The sequence below is a fragment of the Schistocerca gregaria genome, chromosome 1 (assembly GCF_023897955.1).
Source record: "Schistocerca gregaria isolate iqSchGreg1 chromosome 1, iqSchGreg1.2, whole genome shotgun sequence".
Taxonomy (NCBI): domain Eukaryota; kingdom Metazoa; phylum Arthropoda; class Insecta; order Orthoptera; family Acrididae; genus Schistocerca; species Schistocerca gregaria.
In genome coordinates, this window is record NC_064920.1 from 789548274 (window position 1) to 789568673 (window position 20400).

General features: G+C 39.0%; 1 protein-coding gene across 2 annotated transcripts in view; it reads left to right on the forward strand.

Moving 5' to 3' along the window:
• Window positions 1-20400, forward strand: part of LOC126269625 (aminopeptidase Ey-like) — a 216498-nt gene that overhangs the window by 67371 nt on the left and 128727 nt on the right. For both annotated transcript variants that reach the window (XM_049974006.1, XM_049974007.1), the window contains exon 7: window positions 13944-14136. In XM_049974006.1, coding sequence (XP_049829963.1) covers window positions 13944-14136 — 193 coding nt within the window. The remainder of the gene's footprint in view (window positions 1-13943; window positions 14137-20400) is intronic.

Here is a 20400-nt window from a genome sequence, read left to right on the forward strand (position 1 = left end):
AAAATAATACTCTAGTACGAAACCAAAACGTCGAGAATGGAAGAAGTCTGAAAAATATCTTATCAGATAACAAGACGTAGGATATATTATAAAATCCAGTAGACACCGCCTGTATAGAACCAATGAAGCTTTGTGCATTTTACAAGCGTCTTTTGGATGTATTCAATTTTATTATGACAACCCCCATTGTGATTTGACTTTTATTGTGGGTACCCTCCGGAAAGCTGGGCCTTCGTAATTGCCCATCTACATTACAGAAATATAACTGTTGTGAACACTAGTCATTGTTTCTGTTGAGTGTCAACACTAAGGTTCTACATTTCTAACAGTTTAAAACTTTTAAACAGTGATTTGTAGTTTTGGAAGGTAAGCCCAAATACGCGTCTATACTGAGATGAAACCGGTACTTGCAAATAAAACACCTTCATACAGCTATGTGGCTTTTGGAAACACCTCATCATTTTTGACTTTTCAATTTATGTAATTTTTATGGTAATCTGTATTATTATAGAGTGTTGAGCGTCGTCATTGTCGTCTCTGAGTTGTGGTTGTCTTTCCTAGAAAATTGTTTGTAAGTTGGTGTAGTTTCACCGTTCCTGTTTTTCTTTTTTGTCGTTTTTTATTTGCCGGTCGCTGGGAACTGACCGGGCACAATACTACTGTTTAACAATAGTAAAAGGTATTAAGCAAGTCAAATATAATTTTATCTACTGACGACGAATTTTTTTCGACATGAATACCAGAAACACTGAAGTGTAAAGCAAGCTTATTTGTTCTGTTGATATATGCTATCAACCTATTTTTTGGAAAGAAACACAAGTAGGTTTTACATTGAGACAGAAGAGGTGCGACAGACCTTTTGAAACCATCCATACAGTGGTGAAAGACTAGTGCCAGTTTTTCAACTATGCGTTCATCCACTCTGGTGAACTATAGTCTTTATTTTTATTCTTCTAATTTGGTTTTCGATATAATTATTTTTATTTTTAATTTTTCAGGTCCTTGAATGCCTAATTTCAATAACTGCATTAACTCTACTATTCTGCGCAAATTTAATGAATCACAAACCCCTGGCACCGCAGATTTATAAACTTTTATTGGATAATTAGTTAGAATCGTGTTTCCCAAACGTAAAAACAGTCTTATGTATTTACTTGCCTTTGACTATCACCAACTGCAGCGGAGGACGTTCTTTTTCAACATTAAAGAACATTAAAAATGTTGAGGGACACCATGGGACACGAATGTCTAAACAACATCACCTTAATGATCATAGTATGTGTTTTGTTTGTTGTGGTCATAAGTCCGAGACTGGTTTGATGAGCTCTCCATGCTACTCTATCCTGTGCAAGCTTCTTCATCTCCCTGTACCTACTGCAACCTCCATCCTTCTGAATCTGTTTTGTGTATTCACCTCTTGGTCTCCCTCTGCGATTTTTACCCTCCACCCTGCCCTCCAACATAAATTTGTGATCCCTTGATGCATCAGAATATGTCCTACCAAGCGATCCCTTCTTCTAGTCAAGTTCGTGCCACAAATTTCTCTTCTCTCCATTTCTATTAAATACCTCCTTATTAGTTACAATCTACCGATCTAATCTTCAGCAGTCTTCTGTAGCACCACATTTTGAAAGCTTCTATTCTCTTCTTGTCCAAACTATTTATCGTCCACTTTTCGCTTCCATACATGGCCACACTCCATACGAATACTTTCAGACAAGACTTCCTGACACTTATATCTAAACTCTATGTTAAATTTCTCTTCTTCAGAAACGCTTTCCTCGCCATTGCCAGTCTACATTCGATATCCTTTCTACTTCGACCATCATCAGTTATTTTTCTCCCCAAATAGCAAATCTCATCTAATACTTGAAGTGTCCCATTTCCTAATCTTATTCCTTCAGCATCACCCAACTTAATTCAACTACATTCCATTATCATCGTTTTGCTTTTGTTGATGTTAGTCTTATACCCTCCGTTCAAGACACTGTCCATTCCGTTCAACTGCTCTTCCAGGTCTTTTGCTGTCTCTGATATAATTACAATGTCATCGGCGAACCTCAAAGTTTTTATTTCTTCTCCATTGATTTTAATACCTACACCAAATTTTTCTTGTGTTTCCTTTACTGCCTGCTCAATATACAGATTGAATAACATCGGGGATAGGCTACAACCCTGTCTCACTCCCTTCCCAACCACTGCTTCTCTTTCATGCCCCTCGACTCTTATAACTGCCATCTGGTTTCTGTACAATTTGTAAATAGCCTTCCGCTCCCTGTGTTTTACCCCTCCCACCTTTAGAATTTGAAAGAGAGTATTCAGTCAACATTGTCAAAAGCTTTCTCTAAGTCTACAAATGCTAGAGACCTAGGTTTGCCTTTTCTTAATCTAGCTTCTAGGATAAGTGGTAGAGTCAGTATTGCCTTCACGTGTTCCAACATTTCTACGGAATCCAAATTGATCTTCCCCGAGCTCGGCTCCTAAGAGTTTTTCCATTCGTTTGTAAAGAAGTCGTGTTAGTATTTTGCAGCCGTGGCTTACTAAACTGATGGTTCGGTAATTTTCACATCTGTCAACACCTGCTTTCCTTGGGATTGGAATTATTATATTCTTTTTGAAGTCTGGAGAAATTTCGCCTGTCTCATACACTGTTTACAGGCATTGATTTAATTAGTGTTGTCTCTAAATTTTCCCAAATTAAATCGAGAAATTTTGTTTGCGAAATGCTGTTTTATTTTATATCCTCAACATTGAAGTTAAAACAAACCGAGGGCTCTTTCTTAGCATTTGCTACGGGCCCCTCGCTGGCTTAATCCGGCACTGCCGACCTGCCTGTTCCCCCGACTTAAACTGTGTCGAGCACATGTGGGATGCGTTGAGAATAAGTACTGCAGTACGTGCACGTACGTCTACGACCATCCAGCGGTGATGGAGGGATAGAACGCCCAACCATGAGAACTCTTTACCAAACCTGCTGCCAGCTTGGGTACATGTTGCACTGTACGAACTGCCAGCCGTGGTTATCACAGACCCCATTAAGAATCATGCTGCGCATTTTGTACTGTTCAGGAGACTGTCATGAACGCGGTGGCTTCTGTGTGGTTATTATTTCTCAATAAAAGTATTGTTGCTGTTCATATCATTGGGCATTTGTTTCAGTAACTTTCTGTAATATAGTGCATCAGTTCTTTATATGTATGGTTCAAGTGTAATGAAGTTAAGTTCCTTGGCAGTGAGACATCCTCCGAAAATTGCTTTCGATCTTAAGTTTTGCAATCAGAGTATTTTACAACACGTGGTTATATTTCTAAAGAAGAAGAGAAAAAAACATTATATGCACGGTACTTCATAGGTTTATTTACAAGAATACTGTTTCCTATGGAAATAACATCTATTTGTGAACGCAAAATAAAATATTAAAAAATGTCCGTTTTGTTAACAATAACTTTGTTACATACAGACAGCAGAGAAAAAGAGAAGTCCTTTAGCAAAAATTCGATAAATTTCTTCGGCGAAGTGCATAAGCTGATTCCTGATACTAGAAAATAGTAAAAAGTATCTTTATTAGTTGGGAACGTATTTGTTTTTTAATTCAAAAATGTTTATTCCATTGAAGATGTTACTTCATAGAGTTGATGCAGATCCAGAATAGATATGATTGACTAGCACAGAGGGGGCACAAAAGCTGTCCACAGAAAATGCCAAGGTAGAAAGACAGTTCTAGTACAAACGGGGAGAAGTACGTGACTTGCCCTGTCGCATGTAGCCACCTTCCTCTTTCCCGCGACTGTAACGCACGATACTGCTGTAGTGCTGTCTCTCAGTGTCATTTCATCCATGTAGCACCCTAAAAAAACGACTATTGCCCAACAGATGTCCGTCGCAACGTCGGCTATGCAGTAAACATGTTAACATAGCTGCTGCCGAAAGCTCAACAATTACACTACTGGCCATTAAAATTGCTACACCACGAAGATGACGTGCTACAGACGCGAAATCTAACCGCCAGGAAGAAGATGTGGTGATACACAAATGATTAGCTTTTCAGAGAATTCACACAAGGTTGGCGCCGGTGGCGACACCTACAACGTGCTGACATGAGGAAAGTTTCCAACCGATTTCTCATACACAAACAGCAGTTGACCGGTGTTGGCTGGTGAAACGTTGTTGTGATGCTTCCTGTAAGGAGGAGAAATGCGTACCATCACGTTTCCAACTTTGATAAAGGTCGGATTGTAGCCTATCGCGATTGCGGTTTATCGTATCGCGACATTGCTGCTCGCGTTGGTGGAGATCCAATGACTGTTAACAGAATATGGAATCAGTGGGTTCAGGAGGGTAATACGGAACGCCGTGCTGGATCCCAACGGCCTTGTATCACTAACAGTCTAGATGACAGGCATCTTATCTGCATTGCTGTAACGGATCGTGCAGCCACGTCTCGATCCCTGAGTCAACAAATGGGAACGTTTGCAAGATAACAACCATCTCCACGAACAGTTCGACGACGTTTGCAGCAGCATGGACTATCAGCTCGGAGACCATGGCTGTGGTTACCCTTGACGCTGCATCACAGCCAGGAGCGCCTGCGACGGTGTACTCAACGACGAACCTGGGTGCACGAATGGCAAAACGTCATTTTTTCGGATGAATCCAGGTTCTTTTTACAGCATCATGATGGTCGCATCCGTGTTTGGCGACATCGGGGTGAACGCACATTGGAAGCGAGTATTCGTCATCGCCATACTGGCGTATCATCCGGCGTGATGGTATGGGGTGCCATTGGTTACACGTCTCGGTCACCTCTTGTTCGCATTGACGGCACTTTGAACAGTGGACGTTACGTTTCAGATGTGTTACGACTCGTGGCTCTACCCTTCATTCGATCCCTCCGAAACCCTACATTTCAGCAGGATAATGCATGACTGCATGTTGCAGGTCCTATGCGGGCCTTTCTGGATACAGAAAATGTTCGACTGCTGACCTGGCCAGCACATTCTCCAGATCTGTCACCAATTGAAAACTGGCTCGTCACAATACTTCATTCACTACTCTTGATGAATTGAGGTATTGTGTTGAAGCTGCATGGGCAGCTGTACCTGTACACACCTGTTCACGCCATCCAAGCTGTGTTTGACTCAGTGCCCAGGCGTATCAAGGCCGTTATTACGGCCAGAAATGGTTGTTCTGGGTACTGATTTCTCAGGATCTATGCACCCAAATCGCTTGAAAATCTAATCACATCTCAGTTCTAGTATAATATATTTTCCAATGAATACCCGTTTATCATCTGCATTTCTTCTTGGTGTAGCAATTTTAAGGGCCATTGGTGTAGTTCCTAGTGCTATAGTCTCTGAAAAATTACTTAAGGATTGACACTGCAGCAGGAGCACAAGGAGGCGTGGAACAGAATTGTCATGCTCCGCACCGAAAAGGGCGTAGTTTTATATTTCATTGAAGTCGCGCAAACTACTCGTGTCCACTTTATAAATACGGAAATTGAATCAGCGTATTCTGGAAGAGTTACAATACGTTTTGATTTTAGTTTTATCTGTGGCAACAACTTGTTAAGACGATATAAAGACAGTTTGCAAAATTATATTTTCTCACAGTGTTACCGAATTTTCGACTTGTTGGGAACTTTTTGTTACTGATGTTAGGAGAATACATATTGCCATATGTTCAAAACCAGAACTCTTTAGGAGACAACTAATGAGAGATAATTTGAGTTGAATTGAATATGACGCACAATGGTCCGCTCTCACGTCAACTACAAATCGGGCGTCCGTAGTGTTTCGACATGAGAAACAGAAACAGATGGCTATAGGTTTGAAGGACGCCCTTACCAGCGGGCATACAGGGACATAGAACCCCCCCGCCAGCTGGCCTGGAAAATTAAAAATATAGTCAGGCGTTTTTCTTTCAAGAAGGGGATTTAAAAGTCAATATTACACAGGTTTTTAGCGTAGTCAGATCTGAAATTTTTTATGACTCCTTTCAAGTGCCATTCATCTTCCAAGATATAGGTCTGTAATGAAACTGTTATTAATTTTACTGGTCCACCTACTTAATTTTAACATAACAAAAAATAAGATTATTCGTGTTTATACTGGTGAAAAATGTATCTTAAATAGGAAAACCTTAGAAAGAAGAAAAGCGATACAAATAACACGACCTCTGTGCATGTCAAACATGTAGCTGGATCCGCGTGTGCTCCGTTTCTATGGGGATAATGGAAAACTCCACTGACGTCATTCTCGCCGCAATGACGAATTCTAGGAGTGTCACTGTCGCTGTTGTCATTTTATGAAATTATCATCTCCTCCACTGCATCTACCAACAGAGCTTCATTCTTCTATACTCTTTCCATGAGGAGCTTCATTCTTTTATGCTCATTCCATGAGTTCTGTATATGTTTGATGGCTTTCCTCCAGTCTTCAGCGGTGACGTTCCTGACAGCTTCTCTTGTGAGTAGGCTACTTCGACTGCAGAAAGGGTATATTTATTATTATTTCTGGCAATGTAACGTTTAATTTGGGCCCACATTAACTCTATCGGGTTGAAATGCCAGTGATTAGGTGGTAGCCTAGCAACTGTATGCTCGTGTGGTTTCGTCGATTTCGTATAGGGAAACTGTGGCTTAGGAAAGATATTTTTTTCATAAGCTCCAGCTTTTTAAGCTCATCACTTACATATACGTTACGATGCTGAAGCCATTCAATCATTTCCTCCTTTTGCTTTTCCATGGTATGTGGCTTCTCAACAACAACTGAATAGTAAGCTGCAATATCTAGAACGATTGTTGACGGTTTCCAAGATTTGGTATTAGTGAATCTTTCAGCCACTTTGTAAATGTAACATAGTTCATTTATGATAATCTTCTGTTTTCTTTGAGTTAAAGTCCGCCTCCGTAGCGTAGCGGTAGCGCTACTGCTTACCATGCAGAGGGCCCGGGTTCTATTCCCGGCAGGGGACTGGGTGTTGCGTGTCCTTCATCATCACTGACTCGCAAGTCGCCGATGTGGCGTCAACTGAAGAGGACTTGCAGTACGGCGACCGAACTTCCCCGCATGGGGCCTCCCGGCCAACAATGCCATACGATGATCATTTCATTTAAAAAGCAGGAGAGGTGTCTGCATAAAGAAGAATAAATCTGCCCCTCTTTCCAGAAGGCATTGTCACTGTTCCTTTAGCTGTGTCATCTATCCGGCCGTGCTTGACAGCGTGACCAGAACTAATCCATCTTTTGTCAAGCCATACCACTTCATAGATATCTCTGCTGTGGATCTCCTTCGGCATCGCCATACAGTTAGTTATATCCTCTCTCTCCATCAACAGCTTACAGCCACAGAAATGTCCACATTAAAAGCAAGGAGTGTGTACAACTGTGGACAAAGATGTGCAACTGTCTTGAAAAAGTCCTGACTCTTTAAGTTTAACCAGTAACTTCCTGAGCGCCGATCCTTCCTTCCTACGACAATAACCGTAAACATGATGACAAACTCCATCCTCTGCAAACGAAACAAAATTGAAAATTCACGTATCCAAACGACATATTTTCCCTGTGATATTAAGTTTTAATGGTTCTTCAGTCTCTGTTTTATTTTATTTTATTTTATTTTATTTTATTTCCTTCCCAGTCTTCAAAACGGCGATTTTGTCTGTCTGCTACAGCAGTTGTCAATCATTTTGGCAATGGAACGCAGGGAACCACCATAAATTAATTTTCAATTTAGGCACATAATACACATAACAGGATCTTAAGGCTATAGCAAAGAAAAAAATATTCTAAAATGCTTTACACATTAACCCACTTTTTGTGACAAATGAAACTTATTTGTGAGGCTAAATAGCATTAAGTATTGGGAGGAATGGACAGTGTCTTGAATGGAGGGTATAAGATGAACATCAACGAAAGCAAAAAGAGGATAATGGAACGTAGTCGAATTAGTTCGGGTGATGCTGAGGGAATTAGATTAGGAAATGAGACACTTAAAGTAGTAAAGGAGTTTTGCTACTTGGGGAGCAAAATAACTGATGATGGTCGAAGTAGAAAGGATATAAAATGTAGACTGGCAATGGCAAGGAAAGCGTTTCTGAAGAAGAAAAGTTTGTTAACATCGAGTATAGATTTAAATGTCAGGAAGTCGTTTCTGAAAGTATTTGTATGGAGTGTAGCCATGTATGAAAGTGAAACGTGGACGATAAATAGTTTAGACAAGACGAGAATAGAAGCTTTCGAAATGTGGTGCTACAGAAGAATGTTGAAGATTAAATGGGTGGATCACGTAACTAATGAGGAGGTATTGAATAGAATTGAGGAGAAGAGAAGTTTGTGGCACAACTCGACTAGAAGAAGGGATCGATTGGTAGGACATGTTCTGAGGCATCACGGGATCACCAGTTTAGGATTGGAGGGCAGCGTGGAGGGTAAAAATCGTAGAGGGAGACCAAGAGATGAATACACTAAACAGATTCAGAAGGATGTAGGCTGCAGTAGGTACTGGGAGATGAAGAAGCTTGCACAGGATAGAGTAGCATGGAGAGCTGCATCAAACTAGTCTCAGGACTGAAGACCACAACAACAACAACAATTGTGAGGCTTCCGGTCCAGTATCAGTATGCGCAAAAATGTTCCCGAGTGGTGGCTCAGTGTAGGTCGAAAATTGTGACGCAAACTAGTCACGGAAGGGAAACACATGACACTAAATCACAGCGCTGTGCTATATTGCTCCTCTAGGCTCAGTGAAACTTGGGCATCAGTATCGCGAGCACATTTTCGCTTGTAAACATTTTAAGGAGCTTCCGTGCACGCGTAACTGGAGTGATGTAATTGATTTACAGGCGAAATACATAAGGATTTCATAAACAATGTGCACAGTTCAGAGCATGCACGGCTTGCCTTTAGCACTTAGCTGCAAGTTTACGTCAGTTCCACCAATTTCAAGCACACTGCAGTTGCCTTATGCACGTTCGCTTTTTTGGGCAGTAACACTCCACAGATATGCCAATTCACTCAGTATATAGTAAAATTAGATCGGACATCTGTATATGTTTTAGATATTCTCATATTTAAACTTGTTTTGTGGGAGACTAGATCCGTTGTCTGAGAAAGTGACGAAATCAAATAAGCGTGACTACAAGAGAACATTTAACAAAGAAGTGTATAATAAGCATAAGTTGTTTTGTGGGTGCAATGCTAGAATAATGCATGATTTTCAGCCAGGAAGTTAATTGGTTAACTAATAGATGTAGTACAGTAGGGATTATGTTAATTTGTCAAAAAACGTGAAAACTTCCACTTACACAAAAATTCGAAACGAGGAGTAGTAAAAGCTTATACGTTATTTCGTTCTTGCCATAAACTGTGCTTAATTATGTACAAAATAAGGAAATTCCACGAAAACAATTATTCCTTTTTTCAGATAAGTATACATGGTTTTTTATTAGTGTTATTATATTATTATTATTATTATTATTATTGACAGCAGCAGAAGATCTATAAATATGTTGAAAGGAAAACTGTTATACAGCAGCTGCTATTAATTTCGCACTCTCATATTTACCTGAATTTAAAAATTTGTGAACACCAATAATGTACACCTACAAGCTGCCACAGAGTGAGCTTCACACTCATCGTGTTTCTTCACTGCAGTATTAAGATTATGTAAGTCATAATACCTTTGCTCATTCCAAATAGATTTCTTTGTAACAAAAAACATGCACGTCCAACAATAAAATCTGTTCATCACATCATAGCCGCAAAGCCAGTCAGATAATTCATACAACTTCCTACAACAATACCTCACAAATCCCTTTCCAGTATGACAACGTTGCCTTTACGCGTGGATAGTGTTGACTTAGGACATGATCTGCCATTATCAATCATTTCTTTCTTCTCTGTGTAAGATAGTAATGAAAAAGGGTTGTGTAATATTTTTTGCTCAATGCTTTCACTATCCATTTCAAAACTACTGCACCCTTCGCATATGCAAGGAACACACTATCCAAGCAACACATCAGCAGAGAGCCAGCCAGTAACGCGCTGACTTGACAAAAGAAACAATGTCCTAGCTACGGTCTGGCCGACAAGTGGACGGAGCTGACGCATACACAGTGACACTTGCACAGCGATGGATTCAGCAGCGAAGCTGTGCCAATGCTTTGGCTCAGGTTATCACATTGCAGACTGTCAGGGGCTAGGCTGGGAGTAGACAATTGAGTTGAAGCATTATCGAGCAAAATCACAGTTGTAATGTACTGTATATGATTAACAATAATGTCAAGCGGGAAAGCGCTGGTAGATAGGCACAATGAATAAAACACACACACAGAATTTGAGCTTTCGCAACCGGCGGCTGCTTCGTCAGGAAAGAGGGAAGGATAAGGAAAGATGAAAGGATGTGGGTTTTAAGGGAGAGGGTAAGGAGTCATTCCAATCCCGGGAGCGGAAAGACTTACCTTAGGGGGAAAAAAGGATAGGTATATACTCGCGCACACACACACACACACACACACACACACACACACACACACACGCACGCATATCCACGCGCGCGAGTATATACCTATCCTTTTTTCCCCCTAAGGTAAGTCTTTCCGCTCCCGGGATTGGAATGACTCCTTACCCTCTCCCTTAAAACCCACATCCTTTCATCTTTCCTTTTCCTTCCCTCTTTCCTGAAGAAGCAACCGTCAGTTGTGAAAGCTAGAAATTCTGTGTGTGTGTTTGTGTGTTTTATTCATTGTGCCTATCTACCAGCGCTTTTCCGCTTGCCAAGTCTTGGAACCTTTGTTTTTAAGATATTTTTTCCCATGTGGAAGTTTCTTTCTATTTTATTTATAACAATAATGTCATAATTTCCTAATTTTATTCAGTCATTGGCATATGACCCACACATTCCACATGGAAACCATTACTCTTGACTGCCCTTGTATGGCAGTCCCCTGGCCAAGACAATGACGTTGAACTTATCCACGTAACACTTCCAGTGAATTCCTGCTGACATTATTCTGTATCACACAAGGAATAATGGAAGCAACAAATAAGAGCAACAACAAATAATGGAAACAATGAATAATAGTAACAATGAATAATGGAAACAACAAATAAACAAAACAATGAATAATGGTAAAAATGAATTACATTGTATGCTGAGTTCTGGTGTGAAGTAAATGTTCTAAGTTATCCACAAGATGTTCCATTGGATTCAGGCCAAGGTGCTGTACAGGCCAACCCTTTTCAGGGATGTTGTTGTCTAAAGAGCGTTGCCTCACCGATGCTGGTTCATGACAGGGTGCATTGTCTTGCTGATAGCAACAATCATCATCTCTGAAATTTTCCCCTACTGTACACACTGCACAGTACTGTAAGATTTGTTCATATCATTCTGCTTTTAGCATTGTTTAAGTGAAATAATGGGCTCACACTCAACCCTGAAAAAAACCCATTCCACAACATGACCTTTTCCATCCTACACTGTTGGCACTACACGTGATGGCAGAGTGATCACAAAACCCACATTCTTCCATAGGATTGCCACATGGTATAGTGCGAGTCATCACTCCGAATCATTCATTTCCAGTCATCCACTGTCCAGTGCTGTCACTCTGTACACAACTATGTCATTTAACATTGACTACAGAAATATGTGGAGCTGCTTGATTAGGCACATTCATTGTGCTAGCTGGACTGCTGATAGCACACTGGAACTCACGAGTGATTCCTTCCACTGATTTCATGTGATTTTTTACAACCACCCTACACAATGCTCCCTGTTCATCAGTACACAAGGTTTGCCCAGTCTTGGATTAACTTTGGCTATTCTTTTGTCTTTCCACCTCCACCAGCAGCTGACTTGGGGAATTTTAGAAGGGTTGAAATGATGGATTTGTTACCAATGTGAAATCCAATAACTAGCAATAACTAGTCCATGTTCAAAGTCACTGACCCATTCTGTTGTTGCTGCTTGTCAAATAACAACATAATACCCCCTGCCCCCTTTTATAGTGGTGGCTCTACGGATTGTGACATTTAGTGTCAATTCTGCATCACAGAGAGGTGTTTGAATACTTTTAATCAGATACTGTATCTCCAAGCATGTATTACACTTCAAGCCAGTTTTATGTTGATTTGAAGACTGTCATCATGGTGTCACAGTTTTATTGGTCACCACTTCATGTATCTTCATGAAGCATCTCTTTGAATTATCATTTGGCATCATTATTATTCACAAAAATTGCTTTTTCTTGTTGCACAGATGGCCCAAAATTTGAAATATGGCAGATTCACAATATGGTACTTACAAGGATATTGTGGAGACATGGCTTAGCCACAGCCTGGGGGATGTTTCCGGAATGAGTTTTTCACTTTGCAGCAGAGTCCTTTCTATCAATAGTGATAGTTCTGCAAGGTTTTCAGGAGAGCTTCTGTAAAGTTTGGAAAGTAGGAGACGAGGTATTGGCAGAAGTAAAGATGTGAGGATGGGGCATGAGTCGTGCTTGGGTAGCTCAGATAGTATAGCGAAAGCAAAGGTCCCGAGTTCGAGTCCGAATCCGGCATGCAGTTTTAATCTGCCAGGAAGTTTCATATCAGTCCACACTCCACTGCAGATTGAAAATCTCATTCCAACAACATTGCATGTTTGAAATTGAAATTATATGTTTCAAAAGTGCCCAAGCATTTGAAAGGAATATGTAAAGTAGCTGCTGAAAAGAATGTTATGCATAAACTACATAAAACTACCTGTTTACTTCAGACTAAGTTTTGCAATAAAATTACTCTCTTGTTCTGACAAATGTTTGTCAAGTACTGTTTCTGAGAAAATTACAGACATTATCTAACCTGGGTTTTTGTTTTGAAAATACAATGGATCTAAAATTTCACAACTTATATGTTACTGTGAACACTTTCAAACAATTGTTTGAGTCACAAGTGATCATTCAACCAATTCTCATTTCATTTACAGCAACCAAGGACAGAATAATGGTTTTTAAATACTTTTGAGAACATTCCAGGAAATACAAAAGATCTGCAGTGCTGACTATCCATCCTTACCACTCTTATAAGCAGACTGATTCATTAAGCCACCAGTTTCCAAGCGAAAATGATAAGGAAGTAATTTAGCACAACTGTGTGATGCAAGTCTTTGTGTATTTGCATAACTCTTGAGCCACAAAAACACATTGCTAAACATGGCAGTTATCACACTCACAATCGGCAGTAGGCACACAGCAGGAGACATTACATCAATGAACAACAAAATGATCAAGACATATTACAGCAATGTTAATAGTGAAAAGCTCTAAAAAAGCATACCATGAAGTCCTCTTTTGCTAGAATATGAACAGGGAATGGAGCAAGTTATCATACAGGTTACAAATGGGTAACAACTTTCACAGCATTGAATCTGATCTATTACCTCATACTAGAGGTGGAGCGGACATCATCCTAACAGATCAGAATTATGTTCAAATTATGACAGGTGTGGTGCTCTGGTATGCGAAGGAATGGAGTAATTACAGGTTACATGAGAGGTCATTAGGATTGGTGAGGGGCAGCCTCTTAACTAACTGATGTTTTCAAAGATTCAGTTCTGTGAAAACACGGTACTTGTATGTGCTCAGATAAGAGCAAATTTGGCTTCTGTCTGGCCATGTACTTTGCTACTTTAACATATTATCTCTAATAGAAATAGGGAGCTTTCCTGCATTCTGTAAGTTTTGTGATATTGATACAAATGATCTTGACTGGATGATTGTGTTCTAATGAATGCCATTTTTTATACCTATGGATGGTCTATTGTTTGGTTGGAATGCATAGTTTTATTAAAGTAACAGATGTGCAAAATCATAATTTTCAAAAATATTTAATACTTTAAATCATTGCTTCCTTAAAATAATGATTCAGTTTTTTTTAAATTTTTGTTGCCATTTGACAACAGGCTCTGTGACATTGCGCTCATATGTACCAGCGCATTTGGTAGAAGACATGAAAGAAGCAGAGAACCAAATTCTTCAAACTTTGGAGAAAATTGAGACATTTCTCCGTACAAGATATCCTTTACCTGAGCTACAAATTGTGTTATCACCTGGATTAAAATGGCATCATGATGGGTTTGGTCTTTTACTATTCAGGTTAGTACACTAATATAGTGTAAGTGAAGATATAATCAGTGTGAGGACATTAATTTTAGAAAACTTCACAATACATTAGACGACAACCAGCTTGTTAGCCTCTGTCTCAGGTTCTTCGGCCGATGTTTCTTTGATGATTTTTCCGATGTTTTGCCAGCACAAATGACTGGCATTGTCAAAGCTTAACCCTCCATTTCTGGTACGTGCATGGAATGTCAAACCACCACCTGAGTCACCAAAGAGACATGATAAATATGCCCAGAATGAGAGCAAGATGAATATGCTAGCCACAGCACCTCAGATGCGAGATGCAACACCTAGAAAGTGTTCTGAGAGCAATGGATACTCCACCAGTTATGTAAAAGTGTGACCGAATCAAACACTCAGTGTAGTGGCACATAGAAAGAAGAAATGCTGGGTATGGTGCTTCTGCTATACATTCCAGGTGATGGACAGAATTGTCCATATATTGTGCAAACATGGCATAAAGACTATTTATAAACCAACAAAGAAAATCAAAGGATGTCTCAGATTGGCAAAGGAGAGAACAGACCCACTTGCAACCTTGGGAATATACCGCATACCATGTACATGCGAAAAGTCTGTGTTGGAATGACTGGACAATCAAACAGGACTTAGGTCACTGAGCACAAGCAGCACTGTAGGTTAGGGCAGGTGGAGAAACCAGCTGTGGCAGAGTACACGCTGTGTGAGTCTTACCATAGAATAAAATTCACCAGAGGAGGCACAGAAGATGAAGACAGGCCAACATAAATAGCTCTGGTAGCTCACGTACTGATCATGAAACGAATGACGTGGCAACACTGACATAACATAAACACACAAAATATTCATAACATAACACAAGCATAAATACTCAAATGAACATTAATCAAAGATTGCAATTTATATCTTATTATGAATCAATCCAAATAAAGGCAGAAGTAGTTAGAATAGTCCATGGATAGATATTGTTCTAGAATCCATGTTGAACCTGTGCCCAACATTGTTAAGTAGTTACATAAATGTAAACATCATTGTAAACATAATAATATTAATGTAGTATTAATTTAATATAAAGTAAGCAAGCAAAATCAAACAGGATAGACATAACAGAAACAAAGCATGCATATTATACAAAATAAATGGATTCAGTACTGGAAAAAGTCTAGTTTTATTCTACAAAAATGTTTTTACAAGATAAATAATTGGTTAGTGATGGTGTGTTCTTTCTCCTACAGCTATGTAGGAACGATATATAAGTTAATTAGATTACATTGAGGCAATATACTGTTCCGCATCTATACAGAATTTGTTGACTAAATATCCTAGTAAAAGTTGTTGTTATGCAACCTAAAAAACTTCAACTCACACCACACTCTAACAAAAAATGCCAACACAGATTAGATTTGCATGACTGAACAAATTGAGTTTTCCTAAAGAGGAAGGTTCATGTGGTTAATACATTAAATGTGGATGCTGGACTTGAAGTTCAATACTAAGTCCCCTTCCCCAGGTGGTGTGGGTGAATTGATATCTATATCTACTTTTTCTGGCCTTCTTTTGTTCCCTTCTTAAAGTATACCATAAATTTATGATTTCCTTTCTCCATATTCTCATATTTTTCTTTAAGAAATAAGTGTAATTGCTGTAAGTAAAGAAAAGATAACACCAAACTGCAAGCAAAACAGCTCCATGCAGCTCACCTCCACGTGGTGCTGCAGGGGCAACAGTGTCCGTAGCCACAGCTGCATATCACAATTTTGCTGAGTGGTTGTGGCCATGGGTACTGGCTAAGAGGTCTATGTGGGGCAATATGGCGTGCATAAAGTAATAAGATGGTAGGCCCTATTAGTCACAATGCAGGTTGGAAAAGATAAAGAAGAATTGCAAATTGGAGAGAGAAGCTATCACGCCCACTTTGTGACATTTGACTGTTTTATTTCTTCAATGATAGCCCTCAGTGTTGATGTACTGAATTGTTATACTGGCTGAAAAATAGGGGCTTGAAGTTCGAAATTGACTTCTGTACACTTTGCTAATATGTTTTTGAATAGAACAAAAAAAAATACTTTAATAATGCTAGTAGTTCTTCTTCCAAATATTTATAATTAGTACAGAATTTATATTTGTTTATAAGTCAACAATAGAATCTCAGTCATGAAACAATTATTGCTTTCACCCTATAATGAATTTTGGCAAAAGATATTAACTAGGAATGGTCAAAATTAATTAGGAAGTTAATTACATACACAAAACTTAGCACAAAGTTAGATCCAGTGCTATATTTCTTAAGACTGAGAGCCAACCTTTCTCTTTTATGGAAATGAAGATTATACTCATGCATCTTAATGGTAATTAGGCAAAAATGAAAATAAAATGAATTTAAGGAGGTAGATGGCAGTCAAGAGAGGAAGTAAAGAGATCCCAGCTTGCTTCATCACAACTTTTTCAGAAGAGCAACAGAAATACACAAACAGGACAATAGCTTCAACAAAAAAGAAGGAAACCTACACGTGAACATACCATAGATTTCCATGCTGCAGCGAACAACCATTGCCAGTACCAAGGGGAGAACTGTGCCAGAAAAGATCATGGAAAAACTCTTGGATGTTGACATGCCAGGTACATATAATCTGCAGCTGTGAACTCGAATGCAGTCCATCACTAGCATTGGAGGGTGAAGCTTTGAAAATGCCAGCCACTCTTGCTGGCAAAACATCAGAAAAATCAAGAAACAAATATCAGCTGAAGATCCCAACACAGAATCCAACAGGCAGTTTGTCAACAAGTGGCCACAAAAGCCTCAACAATTTTGTAATACATTATATGTTTTATGGTCAACTCTTTGTCATATTTTCAAACTAAAACAAGATTATGCAATTAAATTTGTGCTAAACAAGTAACACAAATCTTGTGAGTGTATTAGAATATATTACTGCCATATGAAATTATTCATCCGAAATAATATTAAAAGCTCATGATACATCCATACTGAGGCAACATTAGAAAAGTTATCAGCACTTATTAGTGAGGATCTTCAGAAGTCAATAGATGGCATTTTCATTTCTAAAATTGAAAATGATAGTAATAAACATTTATTATTACAAATATTTTGGATTCCCCCCAGCCACACCCACGTGCAACTGTAGCCTCTGCAAAAGTGGTCGATGAAGCAGGCCAATACTATTCTCACAATACTCCTGTCATATAGGGCACCCTACAAATCAGGGACCTGAAAATTGTCTTTGGACTCTCACATGTAGGCTGCCCTGGAAGACAAGTTGATAAGGCAAACCAATACTATTCCAATAAAACACGGTGCTGTGAACAGTAGCCTACATGTTGGAGGCTGGAGAATGTTGTCCTGACATGTAGACTGCCCTGCAAAGCAGGTTGACAAGGCAGTCTGATACTGCTTCTATACAACACACCTGTCATGCAGACTAGCCTACATGTTAGGGTTTGAGAAACTGTTTTCTGCTCACATCTCTGCTCCTATGGTAGCTAGGAGGTTCTAATCTCCACAGTGCTGATACTCGTTTTTTAAGCAGCTTGTTTACCAAATTTTGTTCAAATCAATCAAGTAATCGAGGTGGAGATGCACACATACATACACACGCACACACATACATACATATTATTTCATGTACAGGGTAGTCCAACTGCCCTACTGATGTTATTTTATGCAACCTGCATTGTTATATGTGGCTTTCAAAAACCACATGCAAGATTTTCATATTCTTTTCATATTGTCTTACTCACTATGTGCAAACTACTAGTCCTACAGAAAAAACGAACAGGATCTTTTTGCATGAAATTTAAGTTAGTTAAATTTTGTACTGTGATATGTTTTCACTAGAGACCATAGTTGTGAGCTATTCAAGGGAAACACACAAAAGTGACCTTCAGATGCATTCCTATTCTAGCACTTAGTCGCCACCAGTCAGGACTTTTTTTATATTGTTCATGGCACTTTCTCCTACCACAGCACAAAAATTTGTGACTGCACAAATTATTTCCCACCTTTGACCTTTTTTTGGTCTTCATTGGATGGCTATATTTGGCACCAGCTTAGTCAACCACAATTGTGAAACTAATGTTTGTGTAAATTTTATCTAAAGTTTTTATGAATTGTGAGAGTGTAAAATAAACAATTACATAATTGCCTGCATCACACCTTCTGACTACGAAACTACTGTATTTATAAGGGTCAAGTTTGGATTTAATTGTCAGCATAATTATTTTTAGCATAATGTTTACAAGTGTTATTTTTCATTCACTTCTGTCATGGGAACATTTAACTAACATAACGTTAACAAAACGGCCAACTATTCTGGTGATGAAGTAGTCAAATCAATAGAGACCAAAAAAGTCAAATATTGGAAATAGTTCGTGAAGCTGGAAATTTTTTTTATAATGGTGGAAGCAAGTGAAGTGAACAGCATACTAGAAACCCTGATGTGAGGGTTGAGTGTGGGGGTGGATGTTTACTTGAAGGTCAGTTTTTTAGGTTTTTCTTTAATAACGTTAAATCCTTGGCCTTCAGTACAAAATTTAAATACATGAAATTTTTAAAAAATCCTGTAATTTTTTCTGTAGGGCTAATAGTTTGCATGTAGCAAGTGAGAGAATGAAAACCTTGCACACAGCATTTCAAGGCTAGATATTACATTGCAGGTTGCGTAAAGTGACATCAGTAGGGGCACCTGAATCATGTGTATACAATCTGTGTGTGTGTGTGTGTGTGTGTGTGTGTGTGTGTGTGTAGTTTTTTTTCCTTTTTCTTCTAATACTAAATTTGGACAATGTCTGCAAACTAAGTATTTTCTACAGATGACTAAATAAATAAACGAAAATAAAACAGATGTCAACACATTTGATGGCAATTTTTTTTTTTTTTGGACAATGTGGCTCTTCTGGTTTCAGACTGTTCTGCATGTTCACGTGTTTCTCCATTATTAGATACCAACAAATGGAGAAGGCATATGAGGGCAAAATGTTTTGGCATGACTAATCTGGATGTAGAGAATATGCTATGCATGTTCACAAGATGCGGGAATTTGGAAAAAGCAATTACTACTAGCAACAACAAGGTGTTAAGAAACAGGATTGAAAACCAATATATACTTTCTGTCATGACCTTGTATCAGATGGCCAGTCTCTGAAGACCTGTGAGGAAGGAGGGGGCTGGGGGGTTACCTGGTTATGGTCACAACTGAAATATACTCAAATGATTTTAATGATGCCAACATCCATGCCAATCAAATAGGTATGGTGCAGGCCAGCCTCTTCATTCTGCAATTCCACAATGACTTTGGTGAAAATTTTTCAGTACATGCAGATGGAGTAGCAGTGACAGGATTACATGATACTCAATGCCTTTGGTAATCAACAGCATGATGTTGAGATATGTTGACGAAGCAGGAAACAAGAGCATAAAGCTGGTTTGGGATGTTTGAGTAGCTAGTCACACAACCAACATTTGACATAGCATTAAATGAAGAATCTAGAGAAACTATCCATCCCCTTATTCATCATGCTCTTAGGTACATTGAAGATTAGGTCAGAACTAATGTACAGAGGTATTTAAGCAGTTAATCTCTCCACACTCCATATGCAGTTGGAATGGGAAAGAACCTTAACACATGGTACCATGGTAATTGTCCTCTGTAATTCACTTCAGTGTGGTTGGCTGAATATGTACATAGATAAAGATGTAGAGAGCAAAATATACCAGCCATAAAAGGGTTGTGGGCTGTAAAGGTGGGATACCTGAAATTCTGAGACACAGAATGCTAGTACAGGTTGTGGTAACTCCTCTGAGACCTCCTATGTATCAAACCCAGTTCTAGGCTCATTGGCAGTCAAACCTAGGCCCTGGAATTTATATGTGTTTCGTGATAGGTCAGTATATGATCTGCTAACAATGTTAATTTAAATACATCTACATCTATTCTCTGCAGACCATTGTTAAGTGAAAAGGATATGTCCCTTGTACCACTTTTTATGGCTTTTTCACATTCTACCACACATGGAACATATGGAGAACTACTATCTAAGTGCCTCTGTTAATGCTGTAATTAATCTAATCTTGTCTCCATGTTCCTTACAGAAGCTGTATGAAGAGGTTTTTACTATATTTGTAGATTCATTATTTACACCTTGTTCCTGAAACTTTGTAAGTAGGCTTTTCTTGGGATAGTTTATGTCTGTCTTCAAGACTGTGCCAGTTCAGTTCTTTCAGCATCTCTAATGACACAC